The following is a 20,971-nucleotide window of genomic DNA, read 5'->3' as shown; positions in this document are numbered from 1 at the left end:
AGCCGGTCACACCCTGCCTGCCTGCTAATCCAGGAGTCTGGCCTAGAAGATCCCTAAGGCCCTTTCTGGCCCTAGTGGTGAGGTATCTCAGAGATGTAAGTAAGAACTGCCCCCCACCCCCACCAAATGAAGAGGAATGGTCTGGGAGGAGCCCACAGAGTGAGTTGGGGTCTGGGTCAAGGGGTGTGAGGCCACTAACCCACACTTTATGTCTAGATCTGGGACATCAAGGATTACTGCACATTGACTGGTAAACAGCCATTCCAATCCAGTGGGGCCAAGGTTGTCTCTGAAGCACACAAGTTCCGGTTGTTAATTCCTCAGCAGCTTGGGACCAGCTTCCCACACTACATTCCCTTGGAGGATAAAGAGGTAGGAGGATTACTGGAGGGTTGCTCAGGAAAGTGCCTTTGAGCCCCACAAATGAGCTAGGACCACAGACTAACTCATACCCAAGAGAAATACACTTACTAAAAGATAAGAGCAAAAATATTGATAGTATTCATGGCCAGGCGCAGTGGCCCATGCCTGTAATCCTAAAACTTTGGGAGGCCGAGGCGGGTGGATCACAAGGTCGGGAGTTTGAGACCAGCCTGACCAACATGGTGAAACCCTGTCTCTACTAAATATACAAAAATTAGCCGGATGTGGTGGTGCACGCCTTGTAATCCCAGCTACTCAGGAGGCTGAGGCAGGAGAATCACTTGAACCTAGAAGGCAGAGGTTGTAGTGAGCTGAGATCGTGCCATTGTACTCCAGCCTAGGCGACAGAGCAAGACTTTGTCTCAAAAAAAAAAAAAAAAAAGAAAAAAGAATTAGTATTCGTAATAATGCCACATTAGAAACAACCCAAATGCCCATCACCGCAGACTGGGAAATAAATTACAAATAAATTACAGTGTAATATCTGGTACCAGAAGTGAATTTACTCACTACAAAATGGAGAACTCTTCAAACAATTTAGGCAAAAGAAGTCAGACACAGAAGAACATATATTAGAAATGATTGTTTTTGTTGGGGGAGTGGAGAGGCTGGAAGGAATCATGAAGGGGACTTCTGGGGAGGTTGGCAATGTTCTGCTTCATTAACGGGCCTGATCATGCAGTTGTATTCAGTTTCTAAAAATTTATTCAGTGGTGGGCCGGGCGTGGTGGCTCATGCCTGTAATCCCAGCACTTTGGGAGGCCAAGGCTGGTGGATCATCTGAGGTCAGGAGTTTGAGACCAGCCTGGTCAACCTGGTGAAAACCTGTCTACTAAAAATACAAAAATCAGCTGGGTGTGGTGGTGCATGCCTGTAATCCCAGCTACTTGGGAGGCTGAGGCACAAGAATCACTTGAACCTGGGAGGTGGAGGTTGCACTGAGCCGAGATTGCTCCATTGCCCTCCAGCCTGGGCAACAGAGTGAGACTCTGTCTCAAAAAAAAAAAAAATTATTCAGTGCTACACTTACATACAATTTTCTATGTGTATATCATACATCAATGAAAGTTTTAAAAAGTCAGGTAACGTAAAAAGGCTTACAGCGAAGAGTCTAAGTCCCATTCCTGTTCCCCCAAACAGTTCATGCTCCCTGAAGTAACCACGTGTGTTGATTTTTGGTTATTCCTCCGGTGTTTACTTATGCAAACACAATGTGTAAAGTTATTTTCTACTGAAGGTATCATTTCACTTATACTGGTACTCATCTTGCTTTTCTTGCTGTATGATATATCTTGGAGACCTTTGCATAGCAGCACTATCCCATTTTAAGGTAAATTTGTCTTTAAAAAAGTCTTACACAAAAGCGAATAGTGAATGTTATTTCACATATGTGAAGGCATTTCTGTAAGAGATGTTCTTGGAAGTAGGATTGCTAGGTAAAAGGGTTACATGCATTTACAATTTTGATAGCCTTCTTGCAGTCTTACGTGCCTTTTGAATCTCTGCATGAGTATGTTATGGCTAGTTTGTTTTAGTATGAAGAGAATGTCATTATATTCAAATGTCTTGGGAACTGATTACCCACAGTGTCAGTATGTGAAGAATTTATAATGTTGATACAATCATCATCATAATAATATTTATTTACTGCTTGCAATGTTCCAGGAATGGTGATAGAACATTATATATGCATTCATTAATCTCCATAGTGACTTGTGAGGGAGATGATATTTTTCAGATGAGGAAGTCTAAGCTCCAGTAGCAACCACTGTAGACCTGAGACTAAACCTAAGTCTGTCTGACTCCAGAATCTGTGTTCCTGACCATCTGCTCTTAGTTATATAATGATATATTTTAAACAATTGGGATTATATTGTATGTAACTGGAATTTCCTATGCTGTCAAATATTCTTTTTTCTTTAAAACTTTTATTAATATTGTTTCAAATAGATAAATCATAATTGTATACATTTCTGAGGTGCAGTGTGCTGTTTTGATCTATGTACACATGTGGAATGATTAAATCAAGCCAATTAACATATCTACCACCTCACTTACTTATAATTTTTATGGTAAGACATTTAAAATTTACTCTTTTAGTTATATTGAAGTATGTAATATATTACTGACCATAGTCACTCTGCTGTGCAGAAGATCTCAAAATTTATTCCTCCTGTCTGACCGAAAGTTGGTACCCCTTTGACCAATAACTTCCCATTCTCTCTCCCTTATTCCCCACCCCACCCTCTAAGCCTCTGGTAACCATCATTCTCCTTTCTACTTCTTTTTAAAAACCTCTTTTTGGCCGGGCGCAGTGGCTCAAGCCTGTAATCCCAGTACTTTGGGAGGCCGAGATGGGCGGATCACCTGAGGTCAGGAGTTCAAGACCAGCCTGGCCCACATGGTGAAACCCTGTCTCTACTAAAAATACAAAATTAGCTGGGCATGGTGATGCGTGCCTGTAATCCCAGCTACTCTGGAGACTGAGGCAAGAAATTGCTTGAACCTGGGAGGCGGAGGTTGCAGTGAGCTGAGGTCTCGCCACCGCACTCCAGCCTGGGCAACAAAGTGAGACCCCGTCTCAAAAAATAAATAAATCAAATCAAATAAAAAACTTTTTTTTTTTTTTTTTTGTAGAGATGAGGTCTCATTATGTTGCCCAGGCTGGTCTTGAACTCCTGCGCTCAAGGAATCCTCCTGTCTTGACCTCCCAAAGTGCTAGGATTACAGGTGTGAGCCACCACATCCAGCCCTTTCTACTTCTATGAGTTTGACTTTTTATAATTCCATATATAAATACGATCATGCAGTATTTTTCTTTCATGCCTGGCTTATTTCACTTAGCATAATGTCTTCCAGATTTATCTATGTTGTCCCAAATGACAAGATGTTTTTCTCTTTTAAGGCTGAATAGTATTCCATTATGTATATGCACCACATTTTCATTATCCATTCATCCATTGACGGCCCATTAGGTTGATTCTGTATCTTGGCTATTGTGAAAAGTGCTGCAATGAACATGGGAGTGCAGGTATTTCTTTTTTTTTTTTGAGACTGAGTTTTGCTCTTGTTGCCCAGGCTGGAGTGCAGTGACGCAATCTCGGCTCACCGCAACCTCCACCTCCCGGGTTTGAGTGATTCTTCTGCCTCAGCCTTCCAAGTAGCTGGGATTACAGGCATGCACCACCATGCCTGGCTAATTTTGTATTTTTAGTAGAGATGGTGTTTCTCCATGTAGGTCAGGCTGGTCTCGAACTCCCGACCTCAGGTGATCCACCTGCCTTGGCCTCCCAAAGTGCTGGGATTATAGGTGTGAGCCACTGCACCCAGCTGGGAGTGCAGGTGTTTCTTTGACATATTGATATGACATATTGGTCTCTTTTGGATATATACCCAGAAGTGGAATTGCTAGATCATATAGTAGTTCTAATTTTAGTTTTTTGAGGAAACCCCATACTATTTCTTATAGTGGTTGATATGGCTTGGTTGTGTCCCCACACAAATCTCATCTTGAATTGTAGCTCTCATAATCCCCATGTGTCATGGGAGGGACCTGGTAGGAGGTAATTGAATCGTGGGGGTGGGTTTTTCCCATGCTGTTCTCATGATAGTGAATAAGTCTCAAGAGATGTGATGGTTTTATAAAGGGCAGTTCCCCTGCTCATGCTCTCTTGTCTGCTGCCATGTAAGACGTGCCTTTGCTCCTCTTTCACCTTCTGCCATGATTGGGAGGGCTCCCCAGCCATGAGGAACTGTGAGTCCATTAAATCTCTTTACTTTATAAATTAAAAGTATATTTAATTGGGTATGTCTTTATTAGCAGCATGAGAACAGACCAATACAGTGGTTGTACTAATTTACATTCCTTCCAACATCGTACAAGGGTTTTCTTTTTTCTGCATCCTCACCAACACTTATTTCTTGTCTTTTTGATAACATCTAATCTAACAGATGTAAGATGATATCTCATTGTGGTTTAATTTGTTTTTTCCTAATGATTAGTGGTGCTCAGCATTTTTTTTCTTGAACCTCTTGGCCATCTGAATGTCTTCTTTTGAGAAATGTCTCTTTGGATCCTTTGTCCATTTTCTCTTCTCTTCTCTTTTCTTTCTTCTTTTTTTTTTTTTTTTTTTTTGAGATGGCATTTTGCTCTTGTTGCCCAGGCTAGAGTGCATTGATCGATCTTGGCTCACTGCAACCTCTGCCTCCCAGGTTCAAGCGATTCTCCCACTTCAGCCTCCTGAATAGCTGTGATTACAGGCACAAGCTGCCACACCCAGCTAATTTTGTATTTTCAGTAGAGACGGGGTGTCACCTTGTTGGTCAGGCTGGTTGTGAACTCCTGACCTCAAGTGATCTGCCCGCCTCAGCCTCCCAAAGTGCTGGGATTACAGGCATGAGCCATTGCGCCTGGCCACTTTGCCTATTTTATTTTATTTTGAGATGGAGTTTTGCTCTTATTGCGCAGACTGGAGTGCAATGGCACGATCGTGGCTCATCACAACCTCTGCCTCCCAGGTTCAAGCAATTCTCCTGCCTCAGCCTCCCAAGTAGCTAGGATTACAGGCACGCACCACCACGCCCAGCTAATTTTGTATTTTTAGTAGAGATAGGATTTCTCCATGTTGGTCAGGCTGGTCTTGAACTGACCTCAGATGATCTGCCCACCTCGGCCTCCCAAAGTGTTGGGATTACAAGAGTGAGTGAACCTGGCCCACTTTGCCCACTTTCTTTTTTTTTTTTTTTTTTGAGACGGAGTCTCGCTCTGTCGCCCAGGCTGGAGTGCAGTGGCGTAATCTCGGCTCACTGCAAGCTCCACCTCCCGGGTTCACGCCATTCTCCTGCCTCAGCCTCTCCGAGTAGCTGGGACTACAGGCGCCCGCCACTGCGCCTGGCTAATTTTTTACATTTTTAGTAGAGACGGGGTTTCACCGTGGTCTCAATCTCCTGACCTCAAGTGATCCACCCGCCTCGGCCTCCCAAAGTGCTGGGATTACAGGCGTGAGCCACCGCGCCTGGCCTTTGCCCATTTTCTAATTGGGTTATTCGTTTCTGTCTATTGAGTTGTTTGAGTTTCTTATTTATTGTGGATGTTACTCCCTTATCAGATGTATGATTTACATATATTTTCTGTCACTCTATGGGTTATCTCTTTGTTCATTGTTTCCTTTCTGTCCAAAAGCTTTGTATCTTGTCTAAAATCCCATTTGTCTATTTTTGCTTTTATTTATTTATTTTTATTTTTATTTTTTATTTTTTTGAGATGGAGTCTTGCTCTGTCACCCAGGCTGGAGTGCAGTGGTGCAATCTCAGCTCACTGCAACCTCTGTCTCCCAGGTTCAAGCAAGTCTCCTACCTCAACCTCCTAAGTAGCTGGGATTATAGGCGTGTGCCACCATGCCTAGCTAATTTTTATATTTTTTGGTAGAGACAGGATTTCACCATGCTGGCCAGGCTGGTGTTGAACTCTTGACCTCAGGCAGTCCGCTTGCCTCAGCCTCCCAAAGTGCTGGGATTACACATGTGAGCTACCACGCCTGGCCTATTTTTGCTTTTATTACCTGTGCTTTTGAGGTCACAGCTAAATAACCATTGCTCAGATCAATGTCATGGAGCCTTTCCTCTAGGTATTCTTCTAGTTGTTTTACAGTCTCAGATCTTATATTTAAGACTTTAATCCATTTTGAGTTGATTTTTCATACTGTGTGAGATAAGGATCCAATTTTATTCTTCTGTATGTGGATCCAATTTTCCTAGCACAGTTTGTTGAAGAGACTGTCTTTTCTCCATTATGTATTATTAACACCTTTGTCAAAAATTAATTGACTATTAGTGCATGGGTTTATTTCTGGGTTTTCTATCTTGTTACATTAGTTGATGTGTCTATTTTTATGCCAGCACCGTACTGTTTTGATTATATTAGCTTTATAATATATTTTGAAATCAGGGACTGTGATGTCTTTAGCTTTGTTCTTTTTGCTCAAGACTGTTTTGGCTAGCCAGGGTCTTTTATGGTTGTATATGAATTTAAGGATTGTTTTATTTCTATAAGAAATGACATTGGAATTTTGATAGGGACTGCATTGAATCTGCAGCTCACTTTGGGTAGTATGAATATTTTAATAATATTAATTCTTCTAATTTATCGACACAAGATAGCTTTCCATTTATTTGTGTTTTCCTAGTTTTTTTAAACAATGTTTTAGTTTCCAGTGTACAGATCTTTTAACTCCTTGGTTAAATTTACCCCTAAGTATTTTATTTTATTTTAGTTACTACCACATGCCTGGCTAATTTTGTATTTTTAGTAGGGACAGGGTTTCTCCATGTTGGTCAGGTTGGTCTCGAACTCCAGACCTCAGGTGATCCGCCTGCCTCGGCCTCCCAAAGTGCTGGTATTATAGGCATTAGCCACCGTGCCCAGCTGAAAACCACACTTTCTATTGATTAAATAATATTTCACCTTATGGAGTTACAAATTCTCACTTAATGGGGTTATAATCACTTATTTAGCTTGTTATCTATTGTTGGACATTAATATGGTTTCTAACTTTTCATTATCAAAAAATAAAAGAAAATGGACAAAACCTTAGAAAGACACAAACTACTAAAGCTGACTTAATAAGAAATAGAAAATCTGAAGATTTAGAAAATCTGAATGTAACAAGTAAGGAGATTGGATTAGTAATAAAATTTCCCACAAAGAGAAGTCCACATTCAGATGGTTTCACTGGTAAATTCTACCAAATATTTAAAGATTTTTTTTTTTTTTAGACGGAGTCTCACTCTGTTGCCCAGGCTGGAGTACAATGCTGTGATCTCGGCTCACTGCAACCTCTGCCTCTGGGGTTCAAGTGATTCTCCTGCCTCGGCCTCCCGAGTAGCTGGGATTACAGGCATGCACCACCACGCCTGGCTAATTTTTGTATTTTTAGTAGAGACCGGGTTTCACCACTTTGGCTAGGCTGATCTTAAACTCCCAACCTTGTGATCCGCCCACCTCGGCCTCCCAAAGTGCTGGGATTACAGGCATGAGCCACCACACCTGGCTAAAGAATTAATGTCAATTGCTCACAAGTTCTTCCAAAAGAGTTCTCTATGAGGCCAGTATTACCTTGATACCAAAACCAGATAAAGATATCACAGGAAAATAAAACTATAGACCAAATATTTTTATGAATAAAGATACAAAAATCTTCAAAATACTAGCAAATTGAAACCAACAACACATGAAAATGATTATACACCATGACCAAGTTGGCTTAATATCCAAAATCAATTAATGTAATACACCATATTAACTGAATAAAAAACAAAAGCCATATGATTATGCCAATAGATGCAAAAAGAGCATTTAACAAAATTGAACACCGTTTTCTGATTAAAACACCCAATAAACTAGAAATAGAAACTCCTTCAACCTGATATGTGGACTTCTTAGAAATAGTTAACTTCTTCCATTTATGAAAACTCACAGGTAGCATAAAACTTCATGTTGAAATATTAAATACTTTCCTGTAAAATCAGAAATAAAACAAGAATGCTTACTCTTGCCACCCCAATTTAACATTTTACTGGGAGGTCAATTAGGCAAGAAAATGAAATAAAAGGTATCTATGTTGGGCAGGAAGAAGTTAACTATCTCTCTCTGCAGATGACATGATCTTATATCTAGAAAATCCTAAAGAATTTATTAAAAACTATTAAAACTAATAAATTCAATAGGGTTGCTTGATATAAGATAAATATACAAAATCAATATATTTATATACACTAGCAATAAACAATCTGAAAATGAAAATTAAAAAATTTCACTTATAATCACATCAAAAAAATACTTAGGAATAAATTTGGAAAAGTAGTGCAAAACTTGATCCCTGAAAATTGTATAACATTATTGAAAGAGATGAAAGAATACCCAAATAAATGGAAATACATCTCATGTTCATTGATTGGAAGACTGGATGTTGTTAATATAGCATATTCCCCAAATTGATTTAATGCAATTTATATCAAAATCGCAGCTGCTTTCTCTCCTCTTCTCTTTTCTCTTCCTTTTTCTTTTTCTTTTCTCTTCTCTCCTTCCTTCCTCTCTTTTTCTTTCTTTCTTTTCTTTCTTTCTTTTTCTTTCTCTCTTCTTTCTTTCTTTCTTTGTTTCTTTCTTTCTTTCTTTCTTTCTTTCTTTCTTTCTTTCTTTTTTCCTTCTCTCTCTTTCTTTCTTTCTCTCTCTCTCTCCCCTTCTTCTCTTTCTTTTTTCTTTTCTTTCTTTCTCTCTCTCTCTTTTTCCCTTCCTCCCTCCCTCCCTTTGTTCCTTCCTTCCTTCCTTCCATATTCTCTCTCTCTCTCTTCCTTTCTTCTCTTTTTTTTTTTTTTTTTTTTTTAACAGAGTCTCACTCTGTCACCCAGGCTGGAGGGCAGTGGTGCAATCTCAGCTCACTGCAACCTCCGCCTCCCAAGTTCAAATGATTCTCCTGCCTCAGCCTCCCAAGTAGCTGGGACTACAGTCATATGCCATCATGCCCGACTAATTTTTTTGTATTTTTAGTAGAGATGGGGTTTCACCGTATTGGTCAGGCTGGTCTCAAACTCCTGACTTTGTGGTCTGCCTGCCTCGGCCTCTCAAAGTGCTTGGATTGCAGGCATGAACCACCTTGCCTGGCCGGCTGGCTTTCTTTTCTTCCTTCCTTCCCTCCCTTTCTCCCTCCCTTTCTCCTTCCCTTCCTCCCTCCCTTTTCTCTCTCTCTTTTTCTTTTTTTCTCCCTTCCTTCTCTCTCTCTCTTTTTTTTTCTTTTATTTGACAGAGTCTTGCTCTGGTACCCAGGCTGGAGTGCAGTGGCGCCATCTCGGTTCACTGCAACCTCCGCCTCCTGGGTTCAAGCGATTCTCCTGCCTCAGCCTCCCGAATAGCTGGGATTACAGGTGCCCGCCGCCATGCCTGGCTAATTTTTGTATTTTCAGTAGAGACGGGGTTTTGCCATGTTGGCCAAGCTGGTCTCGAACTCCTGACCTCAGGTGATCCACTCGCCTCAGCCTCCCAAAGTGCTAGGATTACAGGCGTGAGCCTGCCTGCCTGCCTGCCTGCCTGCCTGCCTGCCTTCCTTCCTTCCTTCCTTCCTTCCTTCCTTCCTTCCTTCCTTCCTTCCTTCCTTCCTTCTATGCTTTTTGGAGATACAAGGGATCTAGATAGTAAGAAAAAAATCTTGAGAAAGAACAGAGTTGAAGGACTCAACAATTCCCAAGTTCAGAACTGAAAATGAAGTTAAGTAATCAAGACAATGTGATACTGGCATAAAGAAAGACATGTAAATCAATGGAGTAGAATTTAGAGTTAAAAAATAAATTTTCACATTATGATCAATTGATTTTTGACAAGAATGCTGAGACAATCAAATGGGGAGAAATAATATATTTTTTAAAACATGTCCTGCTGGGACAATAGGGATAACTTTATCTGTATTAGAAGAATGAAGTTGGACTCCTACCTCATAACACGCACAAAAATTAACTCCACGTGGATCATAGACCTAAATGTAAGAGCTAAAATTATAAGACTTTTAGAAGAAAATAAATGGAAAATACTTGTGACCTTAGACAGTGTGTCTTAGATATGACACCAAAAACAAGCTTCAAAAGAAAAAACAGATAAATTGGACTTTGTCAAAATTAAAAACTTTTGGGCTGCAAAGGATACCGTCAAGAAAGTGAAAGGATAACCTTAGAGAAAATACTTGCAAATCATATATCTGATAAGGGACTAGTATCCAGAATATATAAAGAACTCTAAACAATGTGATAAAAAAGATACATAACCGAATTAAAATATGGGTAAAGGATCTAAATAAACATTTATTCAAAGAAGAGGTACAAATGGCTAATAAGTATATTAAATGATGCTGAATATCATTAGCTATCAGGGAAATGCATATTAAAACTATAATGAGATCCCACTTTACACTTGCCAGGATAACTATAAATAATAGCAATGGTTGGCTGGGATGTGGATAAACTGGGACTCTTACACATTGCTGGATAGAATGTAAAAAGCTGGCCGGGTACGGTGGCTCACGCCTGTAATCCCAGCACTTTGGGAGGCTGAGGTGGGCAGATCACGAGGTCAGGAGTTTGAGACCAGCCTGGCCAACATGGTGGAACCCCGTCTCTACTAAAAATACAAAAATTAGCAGGGCCTGGTGGCGGGTGCCTGTAATTCCAGCTACTCGGGAGGCTGAGGCAGGGGAATTGCTTGAACCTGGGAGGCGGAGGTTGCAGTGAGCAGAGATCACGCCATTGCACTCCAGTCTGGGCAACAAGAGCAAAACTCCAAACTCCGTTTAAAAAGAAAAAAAAAAAAAAGAATGTAGAAAGCTGCAGTCACTTTGGAAAACAGTCTGGCAGTTCCTCAAAAATTAAGTGTAGAGTTACCGTATTACCCAACAGTTCTGCTCCCAAGTGTATACCTAAGAGAAATGAAAACCTATGTCCACATAAAATCTTGTACATGAATGTTTATAGTAGCATTATATATAATAATAAAAAAGTGGAAACAACCCAAATGTCAACTTCCAATGGATAAAGTGTGGTATGGTTATACAATGAAATGTTATTTAATAATAAAAAGGAATAAAGTACTGATGCATGCAACAACATGGATGAACCTTGAAAATACTATGCTAAGTGAAAGAAGCCAACCACAAAATACCATGTATTGTGTGATTCCGCTTAAATGACATGTCCAGAATGTCCATATTATACTTTCTATAGAGATAGAAAGTAGATTAGTGGTTTCCTGAGGCTGGGGGAGGAAGTTGGGGGAATTGGGTAGTGACTACTGGTAAAGAGTTTCTTTCTGGGTGATGAAATGGTCTAAAATAGAAGGTGGTGGTGGTGGTTGCACAACTCTGAATATACTAAAAACCATTGAATGAGCACTTTAAATTGGTAAATTATATGTGAATTATGTTTCAATAAAGTTGTGTCTAGATATCACTAAAAATGATGGTGCAAATATTCTTTTTCACAAATGTTTTTTGTTGTTGTTTATAGTTGTTTATTTGTACATCTAGTAATTTGTCCCAAGGAAAGAGTATGTAAAAGAACATAAGTCACTTTAAGGCCTTTAATGTATACTACAAAATTGCACTCTAGAAGGTTTATACAGTTTTGCATTTCATTAGCCTGTTTTTTTTTTTATCTTTGACAACCTAAAGAATTTATTAGTGGTATTCGTCTGAGGATCCTCTAGGTCTATCAGAGTGTCTTTCTTATAGAAGGCATTCAATAAATAAATGTCCTAAGTGAGCAAAACATTTTTGGTTGGTTTTTAGGTGCAAATAGTTTCTTTTGATTTTAATTAAGATGCCTTTATTAGTGATGTTGACATCTTTTCTTATTCTGTTGGCTTTGTATAACGTTGTGGATTGTCCCTTCATGTCCTTTGCCTACTTTTCTATTGTGGTAACTATCTTTTATAAATGTTGTATAATTATTTAAAAATACATTAGTCTGGGCATGGTAGATCATGCCTGTAATCCCAGCTCTCTGGGAGGCCAAGGTGGGCAGATCGCTTGAGCCTAAGAGTTCGAGACCAGCCTGGGCAACATAGTGAGACCCCATCTCTAAAAAAAAAAATAACAATAAAAATATATTAAAAGATTCAGTCATTGTCTATCATATGGATTACAAATATTCCCCCCAATTTGTCATTTGCTTGTTAATTTTATTTATGATGACTTAAAAATTACAATATATTTTTTGGTGTTCAAATCAGTTTTTGTTCCCATTGTGATATTTTCCTTTGCCTGTTTATCATTTTTTTAGAGAAAAGATAAATACTGATTCATTATTTTGTAGGCGTTTTATGATTTCATTGAAAATAAAATCTTCAATGCATCTAGTATTCATTTGGTTGTAAGATAAAAGATAACAATGCAGGTTTCTCTTATAGTTCATCAGGTATCCTACTACTGTTTATTGAGTCATGTTTTCTGTTACCACTCTTATTATATACCAAAGTTTTACATACATTTGGGTTGGTTTCTGAGCTTTCTATTGTCTTCCATTGCTTTGTTTAAAATTTAAAGTTTATTATTCTGACTTTCCATACTTGAATATAGTCAAATAAGTCCCCCTTTATTAATCTTGTTTTATTTAAAAATGGTCATTTTCACTCATTTTCCAGTTCAGTAGTTTTATTCTCTCAGTGTAATGTGATTTATCACCCCATTGCTCACCCTATTCATCTCCCAATTCCCAACTGAAAAACTTTAGAAGACTGAGGCTCTTGCCCTGGCCCCATCACTTTCTAGCTATGTGGGCTTAGGCTAGTTATTGAACATGTCTGACTCTCACTTTTCTCCTCTGTAAGTCAGTGAGAATTATATACTTCCTATAAGGTTGTGAGGTTCAAATGGAATAATGTGTATAGAGGCACTTGGTAAGCAATGTAGTCATATGCAGGTGCTTTTTATGGTTTTACCTAAGGGGCCAGTGAGGGCCAGAGAAGTGCCGGGACCTATGTAAGGTCACAAGAAACTTCATGTGGAATGCATCTAGAACTAGAACCCTAGCCTGTGTCCCAGGGCCCTTCCAACTGGGCTCTGCTGCCTGCAGTCCTGGGTGCCTTCTAATTAGCCTGTGTAGTGGTCTTGGTATAAGTGTTTCTCCTGTACTGTCCCCTACAGGTTGTGGCTGGCCATACCATTTCCCTGGTTCCCCCCACGCTCCTGATTACCTGGAAGGGCCATCTGGATAGTGTGGCAGACATCCTGTATGTGGACAACTTCCAGCTGGTTATCAGCGCTGGCCAGGACCAGGATGTCAAGGCTTGGAAACTCTCTGGTGATGCCATTGGTATGGGTCCCGCTGAAGCTCAGCCATGCCCATGGCCCTTCTTGTCTCTGTCCCTGTCTGAACATAAGCTGGTATGAACTTTGTACTCTGTGGGGAGGGACTCTCAGGCCACAGCAACTGCCTTTGCTTAAATAATATTACAGTCTGTCCAATTGTCCATTCAGCAAACGGTCCATCCATTCACCCATCCACCCAATATTATTCACTTATGTATATTTTTGCAAATCATATATCTGATAAAGCATATTCCTTTCCCTTTTAAAAAATAAACTTAATTGTTGCATTGTATATAAAGAAAAACATACAAACCAGAAGGGTTCAGCTTGGTGAATTTTGAGAAAGTAAATACATACCCATATAGCCACCGTTCATGTCAAGAAATAATTAGGGCCAGGCGTGGTGGCTCGCTACTGTAATCCCAACACTTTTTTGTCCCCTTTTCCTCCTGTGCTGTCTTCCTATGTGTTTGTTTGTTTGTTTGTTTGTTTGTTTTAGTGACCTGTCTCTACTAAAAATACAAAAATTAGCCGGGCATGGTGGTGCGTGCCTGTAATCCCAGCTACTTGAGAGGCTGAGGCAGGAGAATCGTTTGAACCTGGGAGGCAGAGGTTGCAGTGAGCTGAGATCGTGTCACTGCACTCCAGCCTGGGCAACACAGTGAGACTCTGTCTAAAAAAAAAAAAAGAAAAGAATTAAAAGTGACTTATGTACCACCATTACAGTATTACAGCATTCTGTATTTTTCTATGTGTTTACATTTATCAGAAAGCTTTGTATTTTCATATGCTTTCATGTTCCTGCCTAGCATCCCTTTGTTTCAACTTGAAGGGGTCCCTGTAGCATTTCTTTAAAGGCAGGTCTAATGGTGATGAACTCCTCTTGTTTTTATTTATCTGGGAAAATTTTTATTTTTCCTTCATTTTTAAAGGACAGCTTTCCTGGATATAGTATTTTTGGATGAGAGTTTTTGTTCTTTTTATAATGTGTCTCCTTGTGGATTTCTTTGACTTTATCCTAGTTGGAATCCCTTGAGCTTCTTGAATATAGGTTTCTTTTCCTTTTTAAGATTTGAAACATTTTCAGCTATTATATATTCAGATAAGCTTTTTGTCCTTTTCTCTCTCTCTCTCTCTTCTCCTTCTGGTACTACCATAATGCATATATTGTCCATTTGACAATGTCTCATAAATCCCTTAAGCTTTCTTTACTCTTTAAAATTCTTTTTTCTTTTTGCTTTTTTGCTTCTCTGACTGGATATCTTCAAGTCTGCTGATTTTTCCTTCTACTTGATCAAGCCTGCTGTAGATGACTTTTGAATTCAATTATTTTACTGTTCATCTTCAGCTATAGAATTTCTGCTTTTTTTTTTTTTTTCAAGACCGGGTCTTGCTCTGCCACCCAGGGTTGAGTGCAGTGACACAAATTCAGCTCATTGAAGCCTTGACCTCCCAGCCTCAAGTGATCTTCCCACTTCAGCCTCCTGAGTAGCTGGGACTACAGGTGCATGCCATCATGCCTGGCTAATTTTTTGTATTTTTTGTTGAGACAGAGTTTCACCATGTTGCCCAGGCTGGCCTTGAATTCTTGAGCTCAAGTGATCGCCCGCCTAAGCTTCCCAAAGTGTTGGGATTATAGGTGTGGGCCACCATGGCTGGCCTCTGTTTGGTTCTTTTCTATATTTTCTGTCTTCACTAATATTCTCATTTTGTTCATGTATTGTTTCCCTGAGCTTGTTGAGCATTTTTATTATGGTTACTTAGAATTCTTTGTCAAATAATTCACATACCTCAATTTCTTTAGTGGCAGTTTCTGGAGATTTATTTTGTTCCTTTGGGCCATGCTTTCCTATTTTTTTGTGTGCCTTGTAACTTTATATTGGGATCCATGCATTTGTAAAATCAGCTGCCTCTCCCAGTCTTTATATACTGGCTTCATTCAGGGAAAATTCTGTACCAATCAGCTTGGCTAAAGATTCAGGGGGCCTCTCCAATCTTTTTTTGTGGATACTTTCACCAGGCTTATGCATGTAAATTCGCAATTACAGGAATCTACAGGTTTTTTTTTTAGGAGTCCATTATCTCTTGCTCTCTCTGGTGTCTATTTGCAGTACTGCAAGTTCTCTAGAGCTGCTACAAGCTTCCCCCAGGCCTCTGGAATATGCTGGGTCCTTCGATAGTCTGAGAGAGGCAAGACAGAAACCAGTTTCTTGGGTACCCCTCAAAGGCTAACACTGGATATGTATGCTCCAAATCTGCCTCCTCAGGGAGGAGCTGGAAGTTGGGTTGTTTTCTGTACTCATTCCACAGAGAGGCAGGAGGGACTCTGATAGTGAGTGTATGCTAATCTAAATTGTCACCTTTGTTCTTAGTAGCCCAGTCTGGTGCCTTTTCCCGTCAGTGCTTAGATTCAGGCAAGACAGAAACTGGTTCATCATGCAGCCCTCTGAAAAGTCTGCATGTTGGATGTACATCTCAGTCTTTCCCTCCCAGGTAGAAGCTGGAAGCTGGTGGTTCCTTCCCAATCTGCTTCACTGAGCCAGGAGGAGGGATTACAAATGAGCACCATGAATTTTCCTACTGGCTTCAGTGGAGCTGTTTTTTTTTTTTTTTTTTTTTTTTTCCCATTCATCTGGGATGAATAGTCCTGGTTTCTGGTCCGTGTACTGTTGTTCAGTCAGTGTCTCCATAGGGGGAAGGAGGTTCTGGATCTTCCTATTCTACCATCTTGCTGATGTCACCCATTTTTTGTATCTTTCAAAGACATCTTTGACTATCCCCTAAATATAATATCTAGTGTTATCTTTTAGAAGCTTGTTTTAAAAATCAGATTTCTGAAGTATAATTTACATCCAATAAAAACACCTTTTAAAAGTATATAGTTCTATGAGGTTTCATGAATGCATACAATTGTGTAATTGGTATCACAATCAAGACATAGACATTACCCTAAAAAGCGACCTCACGTCTCCTCATAGTAAACTCTATTTCCTTCTCCTAACCCCTGGCAGCCATTGATCTGTTTGTCTCTATAGTTTTGCCTTTTCCGGATTATCATAAATGGAAACGTATACATGTAGCTGAGTGAAAGTCTTTCACTTAGCATAATCAATTCGAGATTCATCTTTGTTGTTGAATGTATCAGTAGTTTGTTCTCTTTATTGCTGAGTATTATTCCACTGTATGGCTCTGTCATAGTTTGTTGATCCATTCACCAATTATAGGACATTTGGGTCATTGTCAGTTTTGGGTGATTATGAATGAAGCTGCTTTAAACATTGTTTTCATTTCTGTTGGGTAAGTATTTAGAAGCAGAATGGCTGGGTTGTATGGTAAGTGTATTGAAACTTTATGAAAAATGACCAAACTGTTTTACATTTCTACCTTTGTGTCTTCATTAACATTTGGTGTTTGATCTGTTATTATTTTAAATTTTAATAATCTATGATTATAGCATGAGATTTCAATACTCTTCTCTCAATAATTTATAAAACAACTATACAGAAAATCATTAATGATATAGAATACTTGAATAACACTATCAATTATACTTAATTAACATTTATAGATCATTCATAAACAAAATAAACATTATTTTTAAGTACACACAGAACATTAATTCAAACAGTCCATATTCTGGGCCACAAAACAAATTTCAATAATTTCAAAAGGATTTATGCCATACAAAGTATGTTCTCTGATCCCAATGAAACTGAATTATAAATAAAAAACAGAAATATCTTTGAAATATCCCTAAATATTTGGAAGCTAAATGACACATTTCTAAATAATCCATGGGCCAAAAAAGAAATCCAGAGGGAAATTAGAAAATATTTTGAACTGAATGAAAATGAAAATGTAACATTTCAAAATTTATGAGATGCCACAAAAAACAGTACTAAGGGGGAAATTTATAGCACTAAATGCCTATATTGGAAGGAAAAAAGTTCAAATCACCAGCCTCAACTTCCACGTTAAGAAACTAGAAAGAGGTCTGGTGTGGTGGCTCACGACTTTGGGAGGCAGGTGGGAGGATCATTTGAACCCAGGAGTTCAAGACCAGCCTAGGCAACATAACAAGACCCCATCTCAATTAAAAAAAAAAAGAAAAAAGAAACTAGAAAGAAAGAGCAAATTGAACCCAAAGTAAATAGAAGAAAGGAAATAATAAAGATTAGAATGGAAATTGATGAAACAGAAAAGTAAAAAAATAATAAGGGAAATCAATGAACCCAAAAGCTGATTCTTTGAAAAGATAAATTAAATTGATAAACCTCCAGCTAGACTGGGCAGGAAAAAGAGAGAGAAGACACAAATTACCAATATCAGGAGTGAGTGAGATGACATCACTCAATGATTCTACAGATGTTAAAAGGATAACAATGAAATACTATAAACAACTTTATACAATAAATTTGGCAACTTATATGAAATAAACTCCTTGAAAGAAACAAACTACTAAAGCTTACACAAGAAGAAACAGATAACCCGAATATCCTTATATCAAAGAAATTAAATTTGTAGTTTAAAACTCTCCTCGCAAAGATACCTCCAGGCCTAAATGGCTTCCATGGTGAATTTTACCAAATATTTGAAGGGGAAATAATATAAGTTCTACAGAAACTCTTCCAGAAAGTTGAAAAGGGTATAATACTTCCAAACTCATGAGGCAACTTGGTACCAAAACCTGACAAAGACATTATAAGAAGAAAGTGAGAAAGAAAGAAAGAAAGAAAGAAAAGAAAGAAAGAAAGAAAGAAAACAAACTATCGATTAATATCCCTCATAAGTATAAATGCAAAATATCTTAACAAAATTTTGCAAATAAAATCCAGCAATATATAAGAAGGGTAATATATCATGATCAAATAGGGTTTACCCCAGATATACAATGTTGGTTTAATATTTGAAAATCAATGTAATTTATTATATTAATAAAGTGAAAACCTATGTGATTATCTTGATACAATAAAATCATTTGACAAAATTCAACATCCATTTTTCTGATAAAAACATTTAGCAAAATAGAAAAAACTTTCTCAACCTGAGGAAGTGCATCTGTGAAAAAACCTGAAACTAACTTCACACCTAATGGTGAAAGGTTGAGTACTTTCCCCTGACCAGGAATAAGACATATCGCTTTGATTCAAAATTGTACTAGAAGTGTAGACAGCAATTAGAGGAGGAAAAAAAAAAGGGCATTCAGATTGGAAAGGAAGAAATAAAACTGTTTTTATTTGTAGTTGACTAATTGTCTATATAGAAAATCCAGTGGATTTTACTAAAAAGAGTTAGTAAGGAGTTTAACAAGGTTGCAGGATACAAGATCAATATAAAAAATCAATTGTATTTCTATGTACTAGCAATGAACAGTCAGAAATTGAAGTAAAAGATACATTTACGAAAACATAAAACATAAATACCAAGATATGTAAGTACACAGAAAAGTACTACAAAACATTGCTGAGACAAAGAATAGAGATTCACTGTTAATGGGTAGAAGACTCTCTGATTAAGAATAAAATTATCTCCAAATTGATTTATAGGTTAACTGAAATACCAATGAATATCCCAGAAGAATTTTTGTAGAAATTGACACACTGATTCTAAAATTTATTTAGGCCAGTCAAAATAGCTTTGGCAAAAGGAAACTAAGATGAAGAGCTAACATTGCCTGATTTCAAGACTTATTGTGAAGCCATGGTAATCAAGACAGTGTGGTAATGGCAGAGAGACAGACAAACAGATCAGTGGAATGACACAGAAAGTCCAAAGATATATCCATACATATATGGACATCTGTTTCTGACAAAGGTGCAAAGGCAATTCAGTGGAGAAAAGACAGTCTTAAAGCAAGGAACTTGGATCCATACCTCACACCACATACAAAAAGCAATTCAAAATGGGCTGTGCATGATGGTTCACACCTGTAATCCAAGCACTTTGGGAGGCTGAGGTGGGAAGATCACTTGAGGCCAGGAGTTCGAGACCAGCCTGGCCAACATGGCAAAACCCCATCTCTGCTAAACATACAAAAAATTAGCCAGGCATGGCGGTGCCCGCCTGCAATCCCAGCTACTCGGGAGGCTGAGGCACAAGAATTGTTTGAACCTGGGAGGCGGAGGCTGCAGTGAGCCAAGATTGCACCACTGCACTGCAGCCTGGGCGACAGAGCAAGACTCTGTCTCAAAAAACAAACAAAACAAAAAACAAAACAACAACAACAAAAAATGGAACATAGAACTAAAGGCAAAAGTTAAAACTAAAACTTCCAGAAGAAATCGTAGGAGAAAACCTTTGTGACCTTGGTTTAGGCAAAGATCATTTGGATGCAACACCGATAGAGCATGATTCGTAAAATATCAAGTTAAGAACAGTTTATCAAACTTAAAAACTTCTGCTCTTCAAAAGACATTGTTAAGAGAACAAAGATAAACCACAGACTGGGAGAAGATATTTGCAAATCCTATATCTGATAAAGCTCCTATTTAGAATATATAAACTCTCAGAACTCAACAAGGAAATAAGTAATACAATAAAAACATTAGAAAAAGGTTTGGATAGACACTTCACCAAATTTGAAGAGACTTCACTGTGAGAATTAAAGAAGAAACACGAAGGACAGCTCGACAGTCAACAGGGACAGGTTTATTTTAAATAAACCTGAGAGGGGCGGCCAGCTGAGTTAGGTTAGAGCCACACTCTCTTACAGACTAAGAGTTTTTAAGGATTCGGGGTGGGAGAGTTTATTAGAGGCTTGGACTGCTTCTGTGTCTCTTTGTTGTGCTTATCTGGGAGGGAGAGTTGTGTGTCTGTTCTGCCATCTTTCTGCAGCTGCAGGCATATCCCCCGGGTCTGCTTTTAGCTTCCCTATCTTAGTGCACCTGAAGGGAAAGGAATGTGCTTATTAAGACCCACTGTTTTACTGGACCCCACTGTATGGGGGTGAAGTTTAGCAGTTACCCAAGAGACTTTCCCTCCACCTCCCTCTGTGCCCAAGCTGTCTTATCTGTGTTTTACTGTCTGCTCTTTTTGGCTGCTTGTAGTTAGAAGAGAAGTGATTTCCTTGAAATGCATGGGGCTAGAAAGGGAGCTGGAACTTAAAGTGGTGGTGTTTGTCCGAGATGACGGTACTCCTGCTCTGTCATTCACCAAAGGAAATATATAGAAGCATGGAAAACAATGCTCAATATTTATTCATTAGAAGAGAAATACTAATTAAAACCGCTGTAAGATACCATTTATCTTATTAGAATGGCTAAAATTAAACAATATTGATCATACTAAGATGGTATATGAAGGAGCTGAAACTCTCCTGCACGGCTAATAGGAATATAAAATGGTTCAACCACTTTGGAAAGCATTTTGGCAGTTTCTTAAATAGTTAAATGTGCCCCTATGATATGAATCAGCTGTTCCACTTCTATGAAAGCATATGCCCAGGTAAAGACTACACACATAAATGTTCACAGCAGTATTTTTTTGTGACAGCCTCAAACTAGAAGCGATTCAAATGTCCATTAATAGTTGAGTTGATAAACTATGGTTTATGGAATATCACTCAGCAATAAAATACAATGAAGAATTGATATGTTATATAACGTGGTTGGATCTCAAAATAATTATGCTTAGTGAGAGAAGCCAAATGAAAACCTGTACATATTGTATGATTCTATTTATTTTTTTCCCAACCATTTACAACT

At 38.6% G+C, this 20,971-nt stretch overlaps 1 protein-coding gene across 1 annotated transcript in view; it reads left to right on the top strand.

The window, feature by feature from the left end:
• Positions 1 to 20,971, top strand: part of EFCAB8 (EF-hand calcium binding domain 8) — a 107,854-nt gene that overhangs the window by 76,734 nt on the left and 10,149 nt on the right. Inside the window, exons 22-23 of the mRNA XM_030825422.1 lie at positions 217 to 372; positions 13,104 to 13,272. Coding sequence (XP_030681282.1) covers positions 217 to 372; positions 13,104 to 13,272 — 325 coding nt within the window. The remainder of the gene's footprint in view (positions 1 to 216; positions 373 to 13,103; positions 13,273 to 20,971) is intronic.

Source organism: Nomascus leucogenys, chromosome 13 (assembly GCF_006542625.1).
Source record: "Nomascus leucogenys isolate Asia chromosome 13, Asia_NLE_v1, whole genome shotgun sequence".
Lineage (NCBI taxonomy): Eukaryota > Metazoa > Chordata > Mammalia > Primates > Hylobatidae > Nomascus > Nomascus leucogenys.
The sequence above is the reverse complement of the archived record's forward strand: the minus strand, read 5'-3'. Positions and strand labels throughout refer to the sequence as shown.